Below are 25000 nucleotides of genomic sequence, written 5' to 3'. Positions count from 1 at the left end.
CACAAAGCTGACAGAAACAGCTGATGGAGTATACACTAACCTGCACATTATTCAGACACAAGATGGCGCCAAACAGTCAAAACACAAAGCTGACAGAAACTAAAACAGCTGATGGAGTATACACTAACCTGCGCATTATTTAGACACAAGATGGCGCCAAACAGTCAAAACACAAAGCTGACAGAAACAGCTGATGGAGTATACACTAACCTGCGCATTATTCAGACACAAGATGGCGCCAAACAGTCAAAAACACAAAGCTGACAGAAACTAAAACAGCTGATGGAGTATACACTAACCTGCGCATTATTCAGACACAAGATGGCGCCAAACTGCCAAAAACAATGGACTAACTGATGGTGATACAAAGTCTGTTATTCAGCGGTTGTTATCTGGGAATGACCAACTGACCAATCAGAATCGAGTGTTTCAGACCGCCGTGTAATTAAACGCAATACCACAATAAGGATGTGCAGCAATAAACCATTGTTTTGCCTGTTGCTGTACCTGCGAGTGGCTGATGTGCTGTCCGGCGGGTGTTTGGAGGTTGATAGGGGACGTCTGGCGCGTTTCAGAACTCAGCGCTTTTTGTCCATTAATGTGTGCCGTCACCATGGAAACGGGAGTCTTTGCTGGCACCACAGAGATGGCGATGCTCTGGCTGGGCGGCTTGATGAGGGCCAGGGGTTTGGTGGCCGTCCCCATAGGACAACTTCTGACAGCAAGCTTCTGTCGGAAGAAAAAAAACACAAACGATAGCAGGTTAATAACCCTAAAACCACTGATAACATTAAGATCTATCAATGTAATGCCAATTAAAATGGTGCATCTTAGTACTTTTGATCTAGCACAATTGTACATGTATGCTAATTAACAGGAATAATCAAAAGTATTTGCTGAATTTCTAGCCCATACATAATGAAGAGATGAAATAGAAAATGCGAGGCTGCTTTGATATTTGTCCTTGCGTCAGCTCAAGTTCAAGGACTGCACTTTAATGCGAGCGGGTTTGTTTGTTGCTCGAAGTCTTCTTCAATTTCCTTCTCGTTTGCTGTGGGAAGTAATACGGCAGACAATCTAACAGTTTTGTGTGTGGTTTTGCCATTCGTCATCAGTAAAAACATCTAAACATCCCGGATATTTTGTTATACGTTAATTACTAAAAACACATTCGATTGCTTTTAATATCTGTTTAGCGTATCAAAGCTAAATCAAGATATTATTCTCATTTTAAAGGGATAGTTCGCCCGAAAATGAAGAAAAATAGCTCATTTACTCTTCCTCATGGGGTTTTAAATGGGGTTGAAAACCAAAGAAGATATACTCATGCCATTACTCAATGGTTGCCAGATATTAGCATTTTTCAACGTATCTTTTTGCGTTCGACAGAAGATAGAAAGTCAAATAGATTTTAAAGTAGAGTGAGTAAATGATAACGGGATTTCTATTTTGGGCGGACCGTCCCTTTAAATCTCTCATGCTGCTTACGACTCAGCAAAAATCACGATTAAGCTTAAAAAAACTGAAACCATGTAATGAAATTCTGACAAAGGGCAGAAGTAGTTTCACCTCTCGGTTAAATACATGCCATTTTAAAGGAACACTCCACTTTTTTGGATATAGGCTCAGTTTAAAACTCCCCTAAACAGTTAAAAATTAAAGTTATCTAGCCTTTTTCCTTTTTTGAGTCAGATGCTAACGGTCTAATCCGATTCAATGATGTGTGCTAAGCTAAGCTAAAAGTGTTCTGATGGTGAAACCAAGTTCCTGGATGAGTCTGTGTTATTCAGCGGTTGTTATCTGGGAATGACCAACTGACCAATCAGAACTGAGTATTCCAGACAGCCGTGTAATAAAACGCAATTGACACAATGTAATGAAATTCTGACAAAGGGCAGAAGTAGTTTCACCTCCCTATTAAATATATCTCATTTTAAAGGAACACTCCACTTTTTTGGAAACAGGCTCTTTTAAAAACTTCCATAAACAGTAAAAAGGAAAGTTATCTAGCCTTTTTTTACTTTTTTTTTTTTAAGTGAGATGCTAACGGTCTAATTCGATTCAATGATGTATGCTAAGCTAAGCTAAAAGTGCTCCTGCTAGACCCTGAGATTGGCTAAATGGATTAAAAATGGTCAAACTTAAATTATCTAGCCTTTTTTTCTTTTTTGAGTGACACGCTAATGGTCTAATCCGATTCAATGATGTATGCTAAGCTAAGCTAAAAGTGCTCCCGCTAGACCCTGAGAACGGCTGAATGGATTCAAAAATTGTAAAACTCAACAGTGTTAACTCTTGGGGAGTTGTAAAATCAGCCTGTTTCCAAACAAAAGTGCAGTGTTCCTTTAAGGATATTTAGTTATTATCACAGGAAAACAACGCGCATATAAAAGTTGTCGCCAAACAGTCCAAAACAATGTACTAACTGATGGTGAAACAAAGTTCCTGGATGAGTCCGTGTTATTTAGTGGTTGTGGAAATAGGCTCATTTTAAAACTTCCCTAAACAGTAAAAAGGAAAGTTATATAGCCTTTTTTTCTTTCTTTTTTTGAGCGAGATGCTAACGGTCTAATCCGATTCAATGATGTATGCTAAGCTAAGCTAAAAGTTACACCCGCTAGACCCAGAGATCGGCTGAATGATTTCAAAAATGGCCAAACTCAGCTGTTTAATTTAGTGATTGTTATTAAGGAATGACCAGCCGTGTAATAAAATGCAATTGACAAAATGTAATGAAATTCGTATAAGGCAGAAGTAGTTTCACCTCCCTGTTAAATACATGCCATTTTAAAGGAACACTCCACTTTTTTTGGAAATAGGCTCATTTTAAAACTCCCCTAAACAGTTAAAAAGGAAAGTTATCTAGCCTTTTTTTACTTTCTTTTTTTGAGCGAGATGCTAACGGTCTAATCCGATTCAATGATGTATGCTAAGCTAAGCTAAAAGTGCTCCAGCTAGACCCTCTCAGCTGAATGGATTCAAAAATGGTAAAACTCAACAGTGTTAACTCTTGGGGAGTTGTAAAATCAGCCTGTTTTCAAACAAAAGTGGAGCGTTCCTTTAGGGATATTTAGTTATTTTCACAGGAAAACAACGCGCATCTAAAAGTTGGTGCTAAACAGTCAAAAACAATGCAGTAACTGATGGTGAAACAAAGTTCCTGGATGAGTCTGTGTTATTCAGCGGTTGTTATCTGGGAATGACCAACTGACCAATCAGAACTGAGTATTCCAGACAGCCGTGTAATAAAATTGCTAACGGTCTAATCCGATTCAATGATGTATGCCAAGCTAAGCTAAAAGTGCTCCCGCTAGACCCTGAGATTGGCTAAATGGATTAAAAAATGGTCAAACTCAAATTATCTAGCCTTTTTTTCTTTTTTGAGTGAAATGCTAACGGTCTAATCCGATTCAATGATGTATGCTAAGCTAAGCTAAAAGTCCTCCTGCTAGACCCTGAGATCGGCTAAATAGATTCAAAAATTGTAAAACTCAACAGTGTTAACTCTTGGGGAGTTGTAAAATCAGCCTGTTTTCAAACAAAAGTGGAGCGTTCCTTTAGGGATATTTAGTTATTTTCACAGGAAAACAACGCGCATCTAAAAGTTGGTGCTAAACAGTCAAAAACAATGCAGTAACTGATGGTGAAACAAAGTTCCTGGATGAGTCTGTGTTATTCAGCGGTTGTTATCTGGGAATGACCAACTGACCAATCAGAACTGAGTATTCCAGACAGCCGTGTAATAAAATTGCTAACGGTCTAATCCGATTCAATGATGTATGCCAAGCTAAGCTAAAAGTGCTCCCGCTAGACCCTGAGATTGGCTAAATGGATTAAAAAATGGTCAAACTCAAATTATCTAGCCTTTTTTTCTTTTTTGAGTGAAATGCTAACGGTCTAATCCGATTCAATGATGTATGCTAAGCTAAGCTAAAAGTCCTCCTGCTAGACCCTGAGATCGGCTAAATAGATTCAAAAATTGTAAAACTCAACAGTGTTAACTCTTGGGGAGTTGTAAAATCAGCCTGTTTTCAAACAAAAGTGGAGCGTTCCTTTAGGGATATTTAGTTATTTTCACAGAAAAACAACGCGCATCTAAAAGTTGGTGCCAAACAGTCAAAAACAATGGAGTAACTGATGGTGAAACAAAGTTCCTGGATGAGTCTGTGTTATTCAGCGGTTCTTATCTGGGAATGACCAACTGACCAATCAGAACTGAGTATTCCAGACAGCAGTGTAATAAAATTGCTAATGGTCTAATCCGATTCAATGATGTATGCTAAGCTAAGCTAAGCTAAAAGTGCTCCCGCTAGACCCTGAGATTGGCTAAATGGATTCAAAAATTGTAAAACTCAACAGTGTTAACTCTTGAGGAGTTGTAAACTCAGAGTGTTTCTTTAAGGATATTCAGTTATTTTCACAGGAAAACAATGCACATTTAAAAGTTGGCGGTAAACAGTCGAAAACAATAGAATAACTGATGGTGAAACAAAGTTCCTGGATGAGTCTGTGTTATTCAGCGGTTCTTATCTGGGAATGACTAACTGACCAATCAGAACTGAGTATTCCAGACAGCCGTGTAATAAAATTGCTAACGGTCTAATCCAATTCAATGATGTATGCCAAGCTAAGCTAAAAGTGCTCCCGCTAGACCCTGAGATTGGCTAAATGGATTAAAAATGGTCAAACTCAAATTACCTAGCCTTTTTTTTTCTTTTTTGAGTGAAATGCTAACGATCTAATCCAATTCAATGATGTATGCTAAGCTAAGCTAAAAGTGCTCCTGCTAGACCCTCAGATTGGCTAAATGGATTAAAAAATGGTCAAACTCAAATTATCTAACCTTTTTTTCTTTGAGTGAAATGCTAACGGTCTAATCCGATTCAATGATGTATGCTAAGCTAGGCTAAAAGTGCTCCCGCTAGACCCTGAGATCAGCTGAATGGATATAAAAATAGTCAAATTGTACAGTGTTAACTATTGTAAAATATTGTTAATAATAAATAATAACATTCATAAAAATAAATAATAATACAATTTTCACAGGAAAACAACGCGCATCCAAAAGTACCGCTATCATTCTTACACAGAAAGCTTCACGCCGTACGTTTGCACTGTAATATTCACACTCTGAATATTTCATATTTCATTCCAGCGGCATGTTGTCACTTCTGAATGGCTTTTATGGTATTCTGAGAACTGAGAATGAGGAGGGAGGGAGCGAGAGAAAGAGAGGGACAGGTTTTTATATCCTGCTTTTCATATTCAGAGGCCGACAGACAGACGTATACATACATTCATAATGCTGCCTTCGTTCATGACTCTGATGAAAAAGACTTTGCGTTACAAAATACGACATCAACATCTCATTTAAAGGGATAGTTCACCCAAACATGACATTTTTGCCATCATTTCTTCAGCCTCCGCTTAACTGAGTTTCTTTTCTGTTTTCTAAAGATGATATTGTCTGGGTGTAAATGGCAAAGAGGTTCCACTGTCTACGCTAGCTAATAATTTATTATTACAGCCTCGGTTAGGGAGCGTTTTCGTTCACAAAAACCCCACTATTTAGGGCTGCATATCATTATATCGTTATTGTAATGTCGAGTTGGGATTAATATAACATGACCTAAACTAATATGTTCAAACAGTGTGAGCTTTAGTCAGCTTTATTGTCAATTCAACCACATGTACAGGACATATAGAGAATCGAAATTACGTTATTCTCAGACCCTAGGTGCCTAACATATAATATTAATAGTAGTAGAGTTATATTAATAAAAGTAGAGTTTTTAAGAAAGAATTTACAGTAAATACAATTATACATAAGATTTAATCTCAAAATATACATAAAATGTAGTCTAAAGAATAAAAAAAGAATAAAAATGTGTAAACAATACAATACAATGACATTAAGGGCAGATATAGAACAGTATATAGTGCAAAAAGGCTTGTAAACATGATAACTGTGATGAAGTGACAGTGTAATGATATATAGGGAGGTAGTCCAATGATTATTTGAAAAAAATCCAACCAAAGAAATCCATATATGCAAAGAAAACAAATCTAATTAGCTTACACATGGAAGTTCTGTGTAATAAAATAAAATGACGCAGGGAAAAGTATTGAACACATGAAGAAAGGGAGGTGTAGTTGGGCAGTGAAAGCCCAGACAGCAGCTGAAATCGCTCAGTAGTTCCTCAGCAACCCTCAGGACAGTGTAAATGAATATCAGCTGCTTCAGTCCAACATCTACATTAGCAGGAGGATGAAGATGAAGCCATTTCAGCAAGACAATGATCCAAAACACAGCCAAGGAGACTCTCAGATGCTTTCAGAGAAAGAAAATCAAGCTGTAGAATGGCCCAGCCCATCACCTGATCCGAATCCAATAGAAAATGCAAACTAAAGTTCAGATTTGATAGATGAGACCCACAGAACCATCAATGTTTTACATTCTGTTCATCTCTGTGGACCCTGTTCCCGCAGAAAGGGTCACGTTGTCTGCACATTCACAAATACGGTTTAGACAGGTAAACATCAACCTCAGACATCAACATAAAACCAGAGTGGACATTTCAGCAAGACAATGATCCAAAACACAGCCAAGGTGACTCACAGGTGCTTTCAGAGAAAGAAAATCAAGCTGTAGAATGGCCCAGCCCATCACCTGATCCGAATCCAATAAAAAAATGCTAAATATAGCTCAGATTTGATAGACGAGACCCCTTGTCTTTCTCGCTAATAAAGGTCAAAAGGTCAAAGGTTCACCAGTATACCAGCAGGGCTTGATCGTCTGCTGAGCAGCTTGACAGCTCAGTTTAGCCCAACGCAGAAAAACAGCACAGGTGCAGCAGAGTCATTTAAAACTCACTGCATTGTGGCGTCAATAGGGAGATTATTTGTAAGTTATTCATTAATTCCCGCACAATGCAGCGAGCTCTATTGTTTCTAAGAATCAATGCCATCCACAGGGAAGCTCACAACCAGCATCTGGACACAACCTGAGCCATTAAGACTCTGCAGACTGCTTCAAAGTTCACCATAAGAAGAAAGCCAGGACCACCGCCGACCACAGCACAAAGGTGGCAGGAAATGGGAGTTTCGTGTAAGCTTGAGATGATTTTTTTGTTCTTTTGGGGCATGTGATGGTTGTAAATTAGCTTGTAAAACACTGCGCAGCGTCATGTTATGTTGGGAAACTACTTGAGGAGCTATAAGTTAGCAATTTAGCCTAAATAACTTCTACAACATGGTGGTGCGTATACGATGTGAAGGGCTTCAGATTTTTAAAGGGATTTACTCCCCCTCGCGTGGTTTTAAGCCCTCATGAGTTTCGTTCTTCTGATGAACACAAAGGAAGATATTTTGTAGAATGTTGGTTGCCCTCATTGAAATCCATAGCAGGGGCAATAGAATGACTATGGAGGTCAGTAAAAACTGATTTCGAATTACGCGGTTAAGACTTGTTGATATGAGCGCAGTAATTCCAGAATAAATGATAGTAATGATGATAATAATAATAATATAACCACAGAGGTGCTTTGAAATCCACAATAGATAGTTTCGCGATGTGCTGATGTTTACGAAACATGTCATGTATAAGTTCAACGTAGATTTGTTTTAAAAAGATTATAGTTTTTTCTATTTTTTAAGCATTTTATTGTATCGAAATACTAGTTTTCATTAAATCAACATACTAGTTTTCACTTTGAAAGTCCATTCACTACATTATATACGACTAAAAATTACATTTAAAAAACAAAAAGAAAAAAGAATATCGGTATCTGTATCAATATCGGTAATACTGCTCCTGTAGTTACTCTGTATCGGATGGATACTAATTTTTGCAGTATTGACCACCCCTAGTATATATGACAAAAATAACATTTGATAAAATAGAAAAGTATCGGTATCTGTATCAATATCGGTGTTACTGCCTCTGTATTTACTTGGTATTGGATAGATACAAAAGTTTACTATATCGCCCACCCCTAGTATATATGACAAGAATTAGATTTTAATAAAGAAAAAGTATAAGTATCTGTATCGATATTGATAATACTGCCCCTGAATTTACTCAGTATCAGATTGATACTAAATTTTGCAGTATCGCCCACCACTAGTATACATTTGACAAAAATTACCTTTTATAAAAGTTAAAATATCAGTATCTGTATTATTATCAGTAATACTGCCCCCTGAATTTACTCAGTATCAGATTAATACTAGATATTGCAGTATGGCCCACCCCTAGTATATACACATGACAAAAAATACATAAAAAAAAAGAGAAAGTATCGGTATCTGTATCAATATCCGTGATACTGGTTCTGGTATTTACTTGGTATCAGATAGATAAAAAATGTGTATATTCAATTGAATTCACCTTTATTTGTATAGCGCTTATACAATGTAGATTGTGTCAAAGCAGCTTCACATAAAAGGTCACAGTAAATAGGAACAGTGTAGTTCAGTTTGTAGTGTTTAAGTTCAGTTCAGTTTAGCTCAGTTCAGTGTGGTTTAATAATCACTACTGAGAGTCCAAATATTGAAGAGCAAATCCAACGATGCGCAGCTCTACAGATCCTGAACCATGCAAGCCAGTGGCGACAGCGGAGAGGGAAAAAAAAACTTCACTAAAGGCGGAAGTGAAGAAAAAAAACCTTGAGAGAAACCAGGCTCAGTTGAGCACGACCATTTTAATTTCTCCGCTGGCCAAACGTCTTGTGCAGAGCTGCAGTCTCAGTGGCGGAGGCTGGAAGCTGGCCTCAGCGAAGACTCGTCTGTCTCTGGAGCGTCACAGGAATCAGTCTCATGTTCTCCACTCCTCCATGACCATCACAGTAGCTGCTCAGGATTCGGCCAGGTCCAGGATATAAAAACCTTGGGATCATCTCGTCGTTGGTATGCTTTACTATATCTATATATGTACATGTATGTCTATATATATATATATATATGTATATATGTATGTCTATATATATATATATATATATATATATATATATATATATATGTATATATGTATGTATATATATATATGTATATATGTATGTATATGTATATATATGTATATATGTATGTATATGTATATATATATGTATATATGTATGTATATGTATATATATGTATATATGTATGTATATGTATATATATGTATATATGTATATATATATGTATATATGTATATGTATATGTATATATATATATATATATATATATATATATATGTATATATGTATATATATATATATATATATATATATATATATATATATATATGTATGTATGTATATATATATATGTATGTATATCTATGTGTATATATATATATATCTATATATATATATCTATATATATATATATATATATATATATATATATATGTGTGCGTGTGTGTGTGTGTATATATTTATATATATATATATATATATATATATATATATATATATATATATATATATATATATATATATATATGACAAAAATGACATTAAAAAAGAACAAAAAGTAACCTCGGTACTCTGTACTTTGTATCGGATGGATACAACATTTTGCAGTAAAGCCCATCATATTATAAATGAGAAAAAGTACATTTAAAAAAAACGGAAAAGAAAAGTATCAATATCGGTATCGGTATCTGTATCTTTATCGGCGATACTGGTCCTGTAATTACTCAGTATCAGATCGATTCAAAATTTTTCACTATGGCCACCTCTTTTGTATGTGTATGTGTGTGTGTATATATATATATATATATATATATATATATATATATATATATATATATATATATATATATATATATATATATATATATATATATATATATATACACACACACACATACATACATACATACAATGAAAATATCAATATCGGTAATACTGTAACTGTATTTATTTGGTACCGGATGGAATCTCTATATATCAGTATCACACACCCCTAGTATATATGACAAATATTACATACAAAAATTAAAAGAAAGAAAAGCATCTTTATCAATGCTGACCCTGCATTTACTTGGTATTGGATGGATACCAAATGTTTCCAGTATCGTCTAACCCCAGCATATATGACATTTCATATGCAGTGGTTATCAGCCAGCATTCTCAGCAGCAGTGAATTGACAGGGCTCTGTTGTCGGTCTGACACAAACACACATGAAAGAGTTCTGCCGTGTAATAAAGCGCTCTGACCTCTCTGCCTCAGGCTAAACAAATCAGCCGCGTGTCTCACGTCAACACTGCGCTTTAAGCCTCCGATGAACAAAAAATGCTCAGAGATGTCACAAGCCTTTACGAGAGACAATCAGACGTTATTCTCTTTGACAGAACGCTCGTCTTCATGAGACCTTATGTTTTAAGTGGACTTTTTTGGGTCAGATTGGGATAGTAGTTTTTTTATTCCTCAAATCTATCTATCTACTGTTATTATTATGATTTCACTAGAGAAAAAACAGCAGGACTCAATGCTAGAAATGTTGAACATTAATGTTTCATTTAATTATTATCAATTATTGCTGTCACAATTAGGAAATCTGGCTGACAATTCATTGTCTTCGAAGTATTATGGATTATGTGATTTAATTGTCTGTTTTGGGGCTCATGAAATATAAAATATGACCAAATATGAACCTACACCATATAGTTAATACATCTGAGTATATATGTGTAATTCTAATGACTGAAAATGAATATGTAAGCTGACATTTCTGGCAATATTTTGAAATGCATGCTAAATATATGCACATGTACACTATATACTCGGCTTGACACTTTTTTTGATCAGCAGCCACTGTGGCTAGATTTCCAACATTACTAGCCACTCGCCATTTTCACTAGCCACAATTTTATTGTTGGGAAAGTATATTTTATACACATAAATATGACGCTGACATGCTAAAATGACTTAATTATGAATAATCATGGTGTTACAATGAGTTTTTATTTCACATAATCTTCAGAGCTCAAAATGAAGGATTTACCAAATGGATCTCTGACCGCACCAAACATAAACAATTAATTATTTCATATCCACAAATTTTACATGTGTCAAAACAAGCTAAATATAGCTTATACTATACTTTTTATTTCACAAAACATATGCGCAGTAATCTGTCCTGACTAGATCACCAGTTAACTACACATAAATGGGGAGTTAATCTCCCATTAAAGCAATGTTTATGTAAAAAATGATAATTAAACCATATTAACGCTAAAGAAAGCAGGTAAAACACACCGTGTGATAATGAAAGGATGATCACACACACATGGGTAATGTTAGACCCATAAATAATCTGTTCAGAGAATGGTTAAAGCGAAAGCAACAGGCGCTGCTTACAATAAGTCAACTCTGGAAATCTTGAAAGCAGCAGGACTGTGTGTGCATGTTCATCATTTTTTGTCAAGTCTATTTGAAAGCGAACCGATCGCATCAGTTGCGTTTCTAGACACGGTTGCTTCACGAAAGGAAACGGGAGCGCGCACGCGTTATAAACAGTCGCGCACATCACCTCAGCTGTTAGCGCTAGTGATTATCCTCTCATTCGGTGTTCACCTGCTTTGCGAACGCACTTATTTTTGTCAGTAGTGTTGCTTCTCAATTCTAAGATCGCCTTAGCATGCATACTGGACCATCCTTATTGTCGAGCCCTGCTTTTAAGAATTATTATTAGGGAAAATTATTTTCAACCAGCCAGTGGCTAGTGGAAGCGGCGTCTCTTTTACCCGCCACCGCCGAAATCTACCCGCATTAATGTAAAGCCCTGACTATATATATATATATATATATATATATATATATATATATATATATATATATATATATATATATATATATATATATATATATATATATCTACTTCCATCTAGTGTTTTTTAAGGATTTATCAGCCATAATCCAGTGTGAAACGTCAAATAAATCAACCAAAACATGTTTCATAGTTTCAATGATACACCTACAAACAAAAGCCCTATACGTTTGCTTCATTTGTGCATTAAATAAGTTCATTCATGCATTATAGTATAGTATAGTATAGTATAGTATAGTATAGTATAGTATAGTATAGTATAGTATAGTATACCTGACAAAAGTCTTGTCGCCTATCCAAGTTTTAGGAGCAATAAATAATGACTTGACTTCTAGTTGATCATTTGGTATCAGAAGTGGCTTATATGAAAGGTAAAGGCCTCTAGATTAAGCTTACTTGACCAAAACAAAATCTGATCATGCCTTGATTTGGAATTATTTGATTAGGACAGTAAGGTCTGACTTTGCTTAGACTAAAGTCTGCTCACTGAACCTTCAATAATGTCCAGTATAGAATATGTGCTCATGCTGCAGTGGAAACAGAATGAATATTGTGTCTGACTCCATCATGAGCTTGGAGGACTGCATCCATACATCTCTGCAATGACCCAAACTTATTAATAAAGTCATCTGGAATGGCAAAGAAAGCGTACTTGCAGGACTCCCAGAGTTCATCAAGACTCTTTGGATTCATCTTTAGTGACTCCTCCATCTTACCCCAGACATGCTCGATAATGTTCATATCTGGTGACTGGGCTGGCCAGTCCCGGAGCACCTTGACCTTCTTTGCTTTCTGGAACTTTATTGTTTATAATCAAGTTATTATTTGTTGCTCTTACATCTGGGATCGACGACAAGACTTTTGTCAGGTAGTGTAGTATAGCATATGTAAATATAGTATGACCTCATAATTCAGTATCTAATGCAGCCCATTCTCCACACACACAGTAAATAAGCGCATAGTGTGAAAATAAGACAACTAAATATTGGTCATAATAAATGTAACATGTTGATTAAATTTTGAAGGACTCTCATCACAAAACCATCAACTAAACTGATCCAGATATAACACGTAAGATTTTATGGGATCAAATCGCCGTCATAAACATTTCGTGCGTAAATAAAATTAACACATCTGTAGTTATAAAAACGTAAAGGAAAACAGAACGTGTTCGGAAGTTTGATTCTGTAAAATGTCCAACACAGCGAAATAGGACCTCATTACGTCTCAAACTTTATTACAGCTCATGACGGACATTTCTCAAAGAGGGAATAGCAAAAATCCTACCAGAGACGGTGTGCGGGAGCTCGAGTGGCCAGCAAGAGCACCGTTGTGATCGATGACTCTCGCTTGTTTATCAATGACTGTGATAGCGGTGACGTAATTTTGACAGTGGAGTGATGCTTGTTAATTCGAACTCGTAATCAGGTCGTCGTGTCCGTGGTGAAACTGTATTTCGAGTTTGTAAAGTACACCCATCGTAACTTTATCAGTCGTATACAAACAGACGAAGAAAATGTCGTATCCGTGTCTGTTCTAATCGCAGATTTTGGAATTGTACCCTCGTAAAATTACGAGGACGTTCCGTTTTCCTTTACGTTTTTATAATTACACATGCGTGAATTTTATTTACGCACGAAATGTTTATGACAGCGATTTGATTCCATAAGATTTGCGGTTTAAAATTTCTGACTCGCAAAGCAAAACGCAAAAATACCATTAATAGTGGACAAAAAAAAGCGAGGCTTGATTTGTCATTGATCACATGACTCTGGGAAACCAATAGGTGTCTTGATTGTGTCGTGTGTGCGATATGCGTATCGAAGCTTCATTGTCATGCATAACATCACTAATTTGTGAATGTACGCTGTCATGCTATGGCCTGTTTGTCTCTGATACCGTTTAAATCATGCTGCAAACGGTTCCTTGATTATTACGCCAAAATAAGAGTTTAGTTCCTATTAGCCATATCAGCCTAGAAAACAGCAACTTTTCATTTTCCGTGTCTTAGTACGTGATGTAACTATAGAAGAGTCGAGCTTTAAATAGGAAAATCATCTAAACACTTTTTTGAAATTTTTCCAAGATGCTAACGGTCTAATCCGATTCAATGATTTATGCTAAGCTAAGCTAAAATGGCTCCTGCCAGAGCCTGAGATCGACTGAATGGGTTCAAAAAGCGAGTTGTAAAATGTTTCGATTTAAACGTTTAACAAAAGTGTACAACACTACGTTACACAGAGACCCAGCGAGTTGAAGATGACATTATCTAACATAGTATTCAAATGAGCCTCCTCCTACCCCACAGGGTGATCCCACTGGTGAACGGGATAATCCGAGCTGTGGGTTTTGGCATCAACACCAATGCCCTCCTGCCAAACAACAGGCCTTGAGCCAGTCCTCTACACTGAGATAATACACATCAGTCAGCACATCGGAAGAAAACAAACCCCTCAGTCAGAGGAAGATGCTTTCTCGAGGTCTTCAACGTTCTCTATAGCCAATGTTTAATCTAAATCCCTGTCACTGCTTAGGCTATTAGGCTACATTGAGAAGGCAACGGTCATGGGTTATTTCTTTTGCAGATTTTGCAGACTGTGTTCGCCTATCAGGTCAAATATGTCCTAGCCATATCAACCTAGAAATTAGCAACATTTTCATTTTTCCGTCAGTCTTAGTACACGATGTAACAACCTAAGAGTCGAGCTTTAAATAGGAAAATCAAATTTTTTGAGTAATTTTTGAGCGAGATGCTAACGGTCTAATCCGATTCAATGATTTATGCTAAGCTAAGCTATGCTAAAAGTGCTCCTGCCAGACCTGGATATCAGCTGAATGATTTCAAAAATGAGTTTAAAATGAGCCTATTTATTTTTATTTCAGTTAACGACAATTATTTAAAATTGTAGTTTTCGTTTTTTCATTCGTTTTCGTTAATTATAATAACCTTGGTTTCTAGTATAAACAAGCATATTGTCAGCATGATTTAGAATGAATTAGCATGCTGCTAGCATGTTTCTAGTATAAACAAGCATGTTGTCAACAGGATTTAGAATGAATTAGCATGTTGCTACCATGTTTCTAGTATAAACAAGCATGTTGTCGACATGATTTAAAATGAATTAGCATGTTGCTAACATGTTCTTAGTATAAACAAGCATGTTGGTAGCATTATTTAGAATGAATTAGCATGTTGCTAGCGTGTTTCTACTATAAACAAGCATATTGTCAGCATGACTTAGAGTGAATTAGCATGTTGCTAGCGTGTTTCTACTATAAACAAGCATGTTGTCAACATGATTTAGAATGAATTAGCATGTTGCTAACATGTTCTTAGTATAAACAAGCATGTTGTCAGCATGATTTAGAATGAATTAGCATGTTGCTAGCATGTTTCTAGTATAAACAAGCATGATGTCAGCATGATTTAGAATGAATTAACATGTTGCCAGCATGTCTCTATTGTAAACAAGCATGATGTCAGCATGATTTAGAATGAATTAGCATGTTGCTAGCATGTTTCTAGTATAAACAAGCATGATGTCAGCATGATTTAGAATGAATTAACATGTTGCTAGCATGTTTCTAGTGTAAACAAGCATGATGTCAGCATGATTTAGAATGAATTAGCTTGTTGCTACCATGTTTCTAGTATAAACAAGCATATTGTCAGCATGATTTAGAATGAATTAGCATGTTGCTAACATGTTCTTAGTATAACCAAGCATGATGTCAGCATGATTTAGAATGAATTAACATGTTGCTAGCATGTCTCTAGTATAAACAAGCATGATGTCAGCATGATTTAGAATGAATTAGCATGTTGCTAGCATGTTTCTACTATAAACAAGCATGTTGTCAACATGATTTAGAATGAATTAGCATGTTGCTAACATGTTCTTAGTATAAACAAGCATGTTGTCAGCATGATTTAGAATGAATTAGCATTTTGCTAGCATGTTTCTAGTATAAACAAGCATGTTGTCAGTATGATTTAGAATGAATTAGCATGTTGCTAACATGTTCTTAGTATAAACAAGCATGTTGTCAGCATGATTTAGAATGAATTAGCATGTTGCTAGCATGTTTCTAGTATAAACAAGCGTGATGTCAGCATGATTTAGAATGAATTAACATGTTGCCAGCATGTCTCTATTGTAAACAAGCATGATGTCAGCATGATTTAGAATGAATTAGCATGTTGCTAGCATATTTCTAGTATAAACAAGCATGATGTCAGCATGATTTAGAATGAATTAACATGTTGCTAGCATGTTTCTAGTGTAAACAAGCATGATGTCAGCATGATTTAGAATGAATTAGCTTGTTGCTACAATGTTTCTAGTATAAACAAGCATATTGTCAGCATGATTTAGAATGAATTAACATGTTGCTAGCATGTCTCTAGTGTAAACAAGCATGATGTCAGCATGATTTAGAATGAATTAGCATGTTGCTAGCATGTTTCTACTATAAACAAGCATGTTTTCAACATGATTTAGAATGAATTAGCATGTTGCTAACATGTTCTTAGTATAAACAAGCATGTTGTCAGCATGATTTAGAATGAATTAGCATTTTGCTAGCATGTTTCTAGTATAAACAAGCATGTTGTCAGTATGATTTAGAATGAATTAGCATTTCGCTAGCATGTTTCTAGTTTAAACAAGCATGTTGTCAGCATGATTTAGAATGAATTAGCATGTTGCTAGCATGTTTCTAGTATAAACAAGCATGTTGTCAGCATGATTTAGAATGAATTAGCATGTTGCTAGCATGTTTCTAGTATAAACAAGCATGTTGTCAGCATGATTTAGAATGAATTAGCTTGTTGCTACAATGTTTCTAGTATAAACAAGCATATTGTCAGCATGATTTAGAATGAATTAGCATGTTGCTAACATGTTCTTAGTATAACCAAGCATGATGTCAGCATGATTTAGAATGAATTAACATGTTGCTAGCATGTCTCTAGTGTAAACAAGCATGTTGTCAGCATGATTTAGAATGAATTAGCATGTTGCTAGCATGTTTCTAGTATAAACAAGCATGTTGTCAGCATGATTTAGAATGAATTAGCATGTTGCTAGCATGTTTCTAGTATAAACAAGCATGTTGTCAATGTGATTTAGAATAAATTAGCATGTTGCTAGCACGTTTCTAGTATAAACAAGCATGTTGTCAGCATGATTTAGAATGAATTAGCATGTTGCTAGCATGATTAGTATGTTTAAGTAGAAGCTGTTGTAAATATTTTGGTCCTATTCGCGTGTTCTTTCTAAACATCTTTAATTTCCCCAGAATGAGTGCGTGAGTCTAGCTCATATCAATCAATAAACCGATCAAAGTCTCCATCTTAATGATCACTACAGCCAAAGCTAGATCTCCATCTCGTGTGTGTTCAGTGAACGCGCAGCCCTCAGCACAGTGAAAGAGGCCGTGCTGCATTCAGAAACGGCTCGCTTTCTTGCCGTTGATCAACATTCAGACAATTGCCTTTGTTTCTGCATTCTGCCCGTGAGATTGAATCACCATTTCATTACACACACACACACACACACACACACACACACACACACACATAAAGTAGCATACGTGAGCTCCGGCAGCCTCCGCGACTGCTCCAGAAATCAATCTTTCCTGAAGTACTGCAGGCTTTCGCTGTGAATGTGCCGAGTGAAACGGCACCCTGTTTATTTGATTGTGTGTTATGGAGCACAACGACCTGTTCGGTTCAGTTTGACTCGTCCGCTCGCCGTATAACAAACTGCCTTCATCATTTCATGTGTCTTCGGCGTTTATTTAGCATTCATTTCCACTGGAAGGCTGCATAAAATCGTAATTTCTCTCCTAGTACAAACGACGGCCTCTATACTACGAGAGGACATTTTTAAACGTCACGATTTCTGCACCAACAGTCCGTGTGGAATCAAAACGAGCGATGTTTGTTCTGCTAGCGCACGTTGTTATTCTTTAGGTGAACAATTCATCTGCGCATGTTAATCCACTGAATTTAAACCGTTTCGGTAATCTTCAATCAAAGTCTCGGCATTCTGCGATTAGAAGGGCGGGGCTTCCCTGATGATGTCAGTTTGTCGGATTTACGCACAATGTTGGTATATCTTTTACATACTAATCAGTTAAGTTTCAATGGTGTGAAAATTAAAGACCATACATTTAATAACGTTTACAAGTTACGCGGAGCCACATTGTTGCCGAAATCCAAACCTTTTTGGAATTCCTTATTCGAGCAGATTGAGTGGAAAAAAAGTTTGGAACTTACCTAATCAGAGACGTATAAAGTCAACCCAGGCTCATTCCGAAAACGTAGTCCCGAGGACGTTTCTGGAGACCGCGAAATACGTCCCGGGAGGTACGTATTTTTGCCGTTTTTAGTTTTCGGGAATCCGCGAGAGGCCACTGTGTGCCGTTCACGCACGCGCTGTTCTCGCATGAACCCACCAGAGGCCGCTGTCGAACGAACGTCTGTCTGTCCGACTGGCTGAATGATTGACTCGGCGACCTCCTCCTTCCCCGAACCCAACCGATTTTACCGATAGACCCCCCCGCCCTAAACCCAACCAACGATTTGCAAAAGCCGTCCGGAAAAAGAAAAGCCCTCGTCCGTTTTTTTTGTTTTTTGTTTTTTTTTTTACCACGTTTTCGGATTTTACCACATTCTCGGCCTGTTATGAACCTCTTCGCTTTATTTCTTGGATTCTGTTTTAGTCTTGATTTCTGGAACCGTTTTTTCCCGGACTCGAACACACTCGTCGTCGTCGTGGTCTGCTCCTCTCTGCGCCTCGAGTCCGCCGACGCATAGGACGAGCTAACCGGACAAACTGGTTGCGGCGGGAAAGCCCTCCACACGAAGGCAAGCGGTCAGCCGGCGAGCGCTAAAAGGAACGCCGTCATACCGCCCCACAGCGTTCGCTTAAAAAATTAAATGCAGCCATACGTACCTCCGGCTACATAATTCGCGGTCTCCAGAAACGTCCTCGGGACTACGTTTTCAGAATGAGCCTGGGTTGTATAAAGTACTAGAGACCGAGACTTAAGTAAAAGTACAAGTACTCTATCAAAAAACTTTAGTACTTCCACTTAAGTATTGCAAGTAGTTTATTTCGAAATTTACTACGCAAATACTGGAAGTAAAAGTACAAGTATTGTGTTATGTAGCTATTAAAGAAAGACATCATATTGTTTTGTTCATTGTAAATATCGCGATTAACTTGATCAAGCAGAACGAAAAGAAACATGGTTTACGATGCTGTTTTTCTCTCGCGCTTGAACCACAGATCTGACAGATTATAACGGCTTTAACACACACCTTCATCACTAAAACGCTCCGTGATCCACTCAAAACGCTATTGAAACTCATATTCGGAGCGCAAATTACCAGTTGTAAACACTGTACACGGAACTTCTAAACAATCTACCGGAAGACGCTGGTCGCTATGGCGCCCTCCATGCAGTAGCCAAGAAAAAGGTCTATAATTGTGACGAGTAGGGGTGTGAATTTACACTGGTCTCACGATTCGGTTACGATTATCATGCCATCGATTCGGTTCAATTCGATATCTTGGTGCGTTAGCGATTTGTCTTCACCCGCTCAACAAAAAGGGCTGCGATCGGCTTTAGAAATAATTTTGACACCCCTAGTAACGAGTAACGATGCATCACATTAAAAAATCTATCAGAGTACAAGAATTAAACTCGTCGAAAATATGTACGGAAGTAAAAGTGGAAGTAGGAGAAAAAATAATACGTGAGTACAGTAGTGAAGTAGTTCTACTTCGTTACTATACATCTCTGTACCTAGTAAATACTGTCTCACCAATAAAGTTAAAGAAGTGACATAAAAACTAATTCGTTAGGTTAGGACTCTGTGCAGGCCAGTCCATTTCCTACACACCAAACTCAAAAAAAACCTCTTTTCTCAGCGTTCCAGTTCACGTTTAAATGAATTAAAGAATTCGAATAGGCTAATTAATGTGATGATGCTGATTTGGGCGACGTTTGAGCTGATCCGCCACTTTATTCGAAAAATTTCACCCATATAATGTACGCCTGATACGTTGTGTATCACGCATACCTACAGGAATTGAGCTGATCTGGGTTTCCCAGTGAAAATAAACCCTCGGTATATATTTAATAAGCAGATTTTGGTGAAAACCCAAACAATACAAACATAAAAATAAAACAAAACAAACAAATCTGAGAAATGAGCTGTGTGTAATAATGGAACGACACAAGGAGAAAGAGCTGAACTACTGAAATGTGTTTAATACTTTATATAAAAGGCTTTTTTGGGGGACGGCGGCTTAAAGACCCCTCTCATATGGAGAGAATTAGGCCTCATGCGTTGCTTGGGTGTGAGACTCCAACAGAGTGTCAAAATCTTGATGGTTCTGTGAGTCTCGTCTATCAAATCTGAGCTTTATTCTGTATTTTCTATTGGATTCGGATCAGGTGATTGGTTGGGCCATTCTACAGCTTGATTTTCTTTCTCTGAAAGCATCTGAGAGTCTCCTTGGCTGTGTTTCTGATCATTGTCTTGCTGAAATGGTTTGATCTTCATCCTCCTGCTAATGTAGATGTTGGACTGAAGCAGCTGATATTCATCTAAACAGAGGAAGGGCAGAGGGTTGCTGAAGAACTACTGAGAGATTTCAGCTGCTGTCTGGGCGTTCACTGCCGAACTACACCTCCCTTTCTTCATGTGTTCAGTACTTTTCATTTTATAGCACATTACTTCATTTATAAATGAATTAGCTTAGTTTTCTCCGCATATATGGATTACTTTGATTGTTACCAACATCCGGGGGAAATTTCAAGTCGACGGCACCTTTAGAAATATGTTTTCTGAGAAAAATGGTGACGTGTTCGATGAACATATTGTCCTATGTTTCAGTCTTTTAAACAGTCCTCTCTTTAGCCAAGTAAGATTGCAACATCCATTTTGCAAATGCAGCTTTTAGAGAGCAAAAAGAAGCAGGAACGTGCAGTTAGAGTGCGCAGACTGAAGAGATCTTGTCTGCATGTTCAGTCAAAGTGCTTATTTTTTTTGCTTGCAGTGACCTTGGTCAGGAAAAAACAAATCAAAGCCTCATTCATTACGATGGTAGGCTCTTTGTTCTGCCCGTGTCTTGGAGTGACAGCACAAGGACGCCCTCTCCTCCCTCAATTATTTCTGTCCTCTTCTGCTTTACTGCCACCCTACAAAAGGCAGACTTTTGGAACGGGAGCTTTACAAGACATAAGCTACACCTCTTTTACTGTAGTTTGACTACATCTAGTCTTTCTCTGCGAGTTTAGTGTCACCTGAACATTCAGCTGAAAAGTGCATCTGATGGGTTGAGACTGATGACCATAGTTATAATGCTGAAATGATTAGTCGTTGACGATAAAAATGGCTGACTTGCGTTTCCACTCAAAACCAAATGTCAAATTCAGAGTTTTTTCCCTCAGAGTCAGTGACTTAACAGCTGATTTTCCATAACACGTCAGCGTGACTCAATTTAGATGCGTCAAGTGACATTAGCACAACACTCGTTTGCCTACGATTAGTGTATCGAACGCTAAAATGTTACACTTTAACCAGATTTCCACATGAAAATGCCTTTCTTTCTTTGTTTTTCTCTGCATTCCCTTTATAGAAATTTTTTAAAAAGTCATAAAGATCTAAGATCACCGGGCACTCGTATTCTCATGCAGAGAATAGTCTGGAACTTCGTCTTAAAAGTAAAAAACTATGAAATAATTCATGTATATATGGAGGCATAACACTCAAGATTAATATAAGTTTGGACAAAGTGAGCACGTTACATCCTCTTTAAGTCATTCGACAATCAGTGACGCACAGCAAACTCTTTTTGGGTCTGTAATGCAGCTGATTTATTCGTATTTTTGTCTGTTGAATAGAAACAAAAAGGTTCAACGATGCGATTTGCGCGATTTGAGTTGGACAGAATCAGAAAACTTGAAGAAACCCTCCACCTGAGCTTCAAATAGGAAAATTATACAAGCTATTTTTTAACAAAATGCTAACGGTCTAATCCGATTCAATTCATTATGCTAAGCTAAGCTAAAACTGGATCAGATTTTTAAAAATGTCCACTGTTTACCTCTAGGAGACTTGTAAAATGAGGCTTTTTAAAAGAAAAGGTGTAGTGTTCCTTTAAAGAGAGTACCTGTTAAATTTTTCAGTAGCCTATTTTTAGCTTATCATAGAGAGTCTGTTTAGTTATGTAAAAGTGTGTGTACACATACACTCACCGGCCACTTTATTAGGTACACCTTACTAGGACCGGGTTGGACCCCCTTTTGTCTTCAGAACTGCCTTAAACCTTCGTGGCAGAGATTCAACAAGGCACTGGAAATATTCCTCAGTGATTTTTCTCCATGATGCGAATCTCCCGTTCCACCACATCCCAAAGGTGCTCTATTGGATTGAGATCTGGTGACTGTGGAGGCCATTTGAGTACAGTGAAGTCATTGTCATGTTCAAGAAACCAGTCTGAGAGGATTCAAGCTTTATGACATGGTAAGGCTATCCTGCTTATCAGAAGATGGAGACACTGTGGTCATAAAGGGATGGACATGGTCAGCAACAATACTCAGGTAGGCTGTGGCATTGACACGATGCTCAATTGGTACTAATGAGCCCAAAGTGTGCCAAGAAAATATCCCCCACACCATTACACCACCACCACCAGCCTGAACCGCTGTTACAAGGCAGGATGGATCCATGCTTTCATGTTGCTGACAGCAAATTCTGACCCGACCATCCGAATGTGGCAGCAGAAATGGAGACTCATCAGACCAGGCAACGTTTCTCCAATCTTCTATTGTCCAGTTTTGGTGAGCCTGTGTGAATTGTAGCCTCAGTTTCCTGTTCTTAGCTGACAGGAGCGGCACCCGGTGTGGTCTTCTGCTGCTGTAGCCCATCCGCCTCAAGGCTGGACGTGTTGTGCGTTCAGAGATGCTCTTCTGCAGACCTCGGTTGTAACGAGTGCTTATTTGAGTTACTGTTGCCTTTCTATCAGCTGGAACCAGTCTGGCCATTCTCCTCTGACCTCTGGCATCAACAAGGCATCTGCGCCCACAGAACTGCGGCTCACTGGATATTTCCTCTTTTTCAGACCATTCTCTGTAAACCCTAGTGATGGTTGTGCGTGAAAATCCCAGTAGATCATCAGTTTCTGAAATACTCAGACCAGACCATCCGGCACCGAAAACCATGCCACGTTCAAAGTCACTTAAATCCCCTTTCTGATGGACCGGTGTACCTAATAAAGTGGCCAGCGAGTGTATATGTATTCCGTTTGTACATAACAAGTAATGTGTTGTTATTATTATATGAGAGACTTGCTTTGTTTACCAAACAACAGGTTCTAATTACATTTGCATTGACAACCTTCAATAAACTTACTTTTAACCTTTAATGAAACGAAAAGTGTAGAGAATTGACAGGAAACCATGGGGAGCAGAGAGAGGGGAAGGATCGGCAAAGGACCTCGAGCTGGGAATCGAACTTGGGTCACCGTGAGCGCCTTGTTGCTATATGTCAACCACTAGGCTGTAGGCAGATAAATCCGCAGATTTTTTTTAAACTAAATTCTGCGCAGAAATAGCGAAACAAATACCTTACTAATAAACTTAATCAGTCTAATGAACATTGTTGCAACACTACATAGCTATAATTTAAAGAATGTCTACAGAGGGAGTTCTCCTAGGATCTAAGAGGAAGTGCAGAAACTGTCCAAGAGAGACAATGACATCCACCAAACACCGACCAATGGACACATCAGCCTTCAGTGAGCACACTTAGCAGGTTTTATTTTTCATTTCTGAGCTTGTAATGAAGATGTTCTGCTCATTTAAACAGACATGAGCAAGGACATGTGATGTGAAGGGTCTCTGAGAGCTTTGTGAGTGTTCCTGTATTTACAGTGAACTCTTTCCCAGCAGGCAGTGTGTGTTTAAACTGTCCTCTCCAGCTATTAATAGCTCCGCTGCTTCATCTGTGTATGCTGAATATAAAGCATGCCACCTTCTGGCTGCGACTAAACGCCGCAGAACCAATGCCTTGAACCCTGAAGCACCATGTGCTTGAAATGCAATGATAAAGCAGGATAAAGCGTGTAAATAAACAAGACGATGCCTTTTATCCAAAGAGACATATATAACAGCAGACACGGAGAGTCCATGAACACAGTGGTCTTTAGTATCATGTGAATTTAAAGGGGCGGTTCACGCAAAACTGACATTTACTCAATTTACGACATTTACTCCTTTTATTTCTTTGAACACTGGTGGATGTTAGAAATCGAGAGCCATTCACTTCCATAGTCAAAAAACAACAACAAACACTATGGAAGTCAATAGTCTCCAGCATTTTTCAAAACATCTCTTCTGTTCAACAGAAGAAAGCAACTCAAACAGGTTTGTGACTGGTGAATAGTGAGTAAATGATGCGCGAATTTTCGTTTTTAGGTCGAACTGCTCTGCTATTTGATGCCCGTATCGTCGTAAACGACTGAAAACAATTGAAATGAACTTAACATGGGATTTAACAGGTAAAACGTTTCTCATAAATATCGATTTATGGTTGATCTCAATCGCAAATACGTAGGGTAAGATGTTTCGGGCGTATAATTTACAGTGCTTGACACTGCAGCCTGCCATTATCACTGAAAAATGTATTCAAACACACATCTACCCATACGAAAAGTGACGCTGGTGTTTAAAACATGCTCAGATGCACTTTCCTGACAACATAGGTGAAAAGCCAACAGCAAATATTCAATAGACTGATATAAAACACCCAGCAAGTCGAGGAGCATACTTAGCAACGAGGGCTCATGCATGTTTCTTAGCTTATGTCTATAAGCGGTACTGCGCTGAACAGATTACAGATGGAACAATTCCTGTCGCTTCACATTATATATTGACTTTAGTCCTACCATGCTGCTAGGGCTTAACGAATAATCGAAAAAAGATCGTGATCTCGATTCGACCCCCCCCCCCCCCCCCCCCATACGATCTTAATAAAGCATCCCTACGATTCAGCCAATTATATTTTCAAGTTCAGGAGAGAAGCATAAAGGTCTTCACATTGTTTTACATGCGTTCCTCACCTGTAAATGGTGTTGTAAGAGTCACCTACTGTATTTATAAGGT

General features: G+C 37.7%; 1 protein-coding gene across 1 annotated transcript in view; it reads right to left on the bottom strand.

Moving 5' to 3' along the window:
• phf21b (PHD finger protein 21B) overlaps positions 1–25000 on the bottom strand; it is an 86867-nt gene that overhangs the window by 38152 nt on the left and 23715 nt on the right. The window contains exon 2 of the mRNA XM_056455262.1: positions 508–729. Coding sequence (XP_056311237.1) covers positions 508–729 — 222 coding nt within the window. The remainder of the gene's footprint in view (positions 1–507; positions 730–25000) is intronic.

This window comes from Danio aesculapii, chromosome 4 (genome assembly GCF_903798145.1).
Source record: "Danio aesculapii chromosome 4, fDanAes4.1, whole genome shotgun sequence".
NCBI lineage: Eukaryota > Metazoa > Chordata > Actinopteri > Cypriniformes > Danionidae > Danio > Danio aesculapii.
The sequence above is the reverse complement of the archived record's forward strand: the minus strand, read 5'-3'. Positions and strand labels throughout refer to the sequence as shown.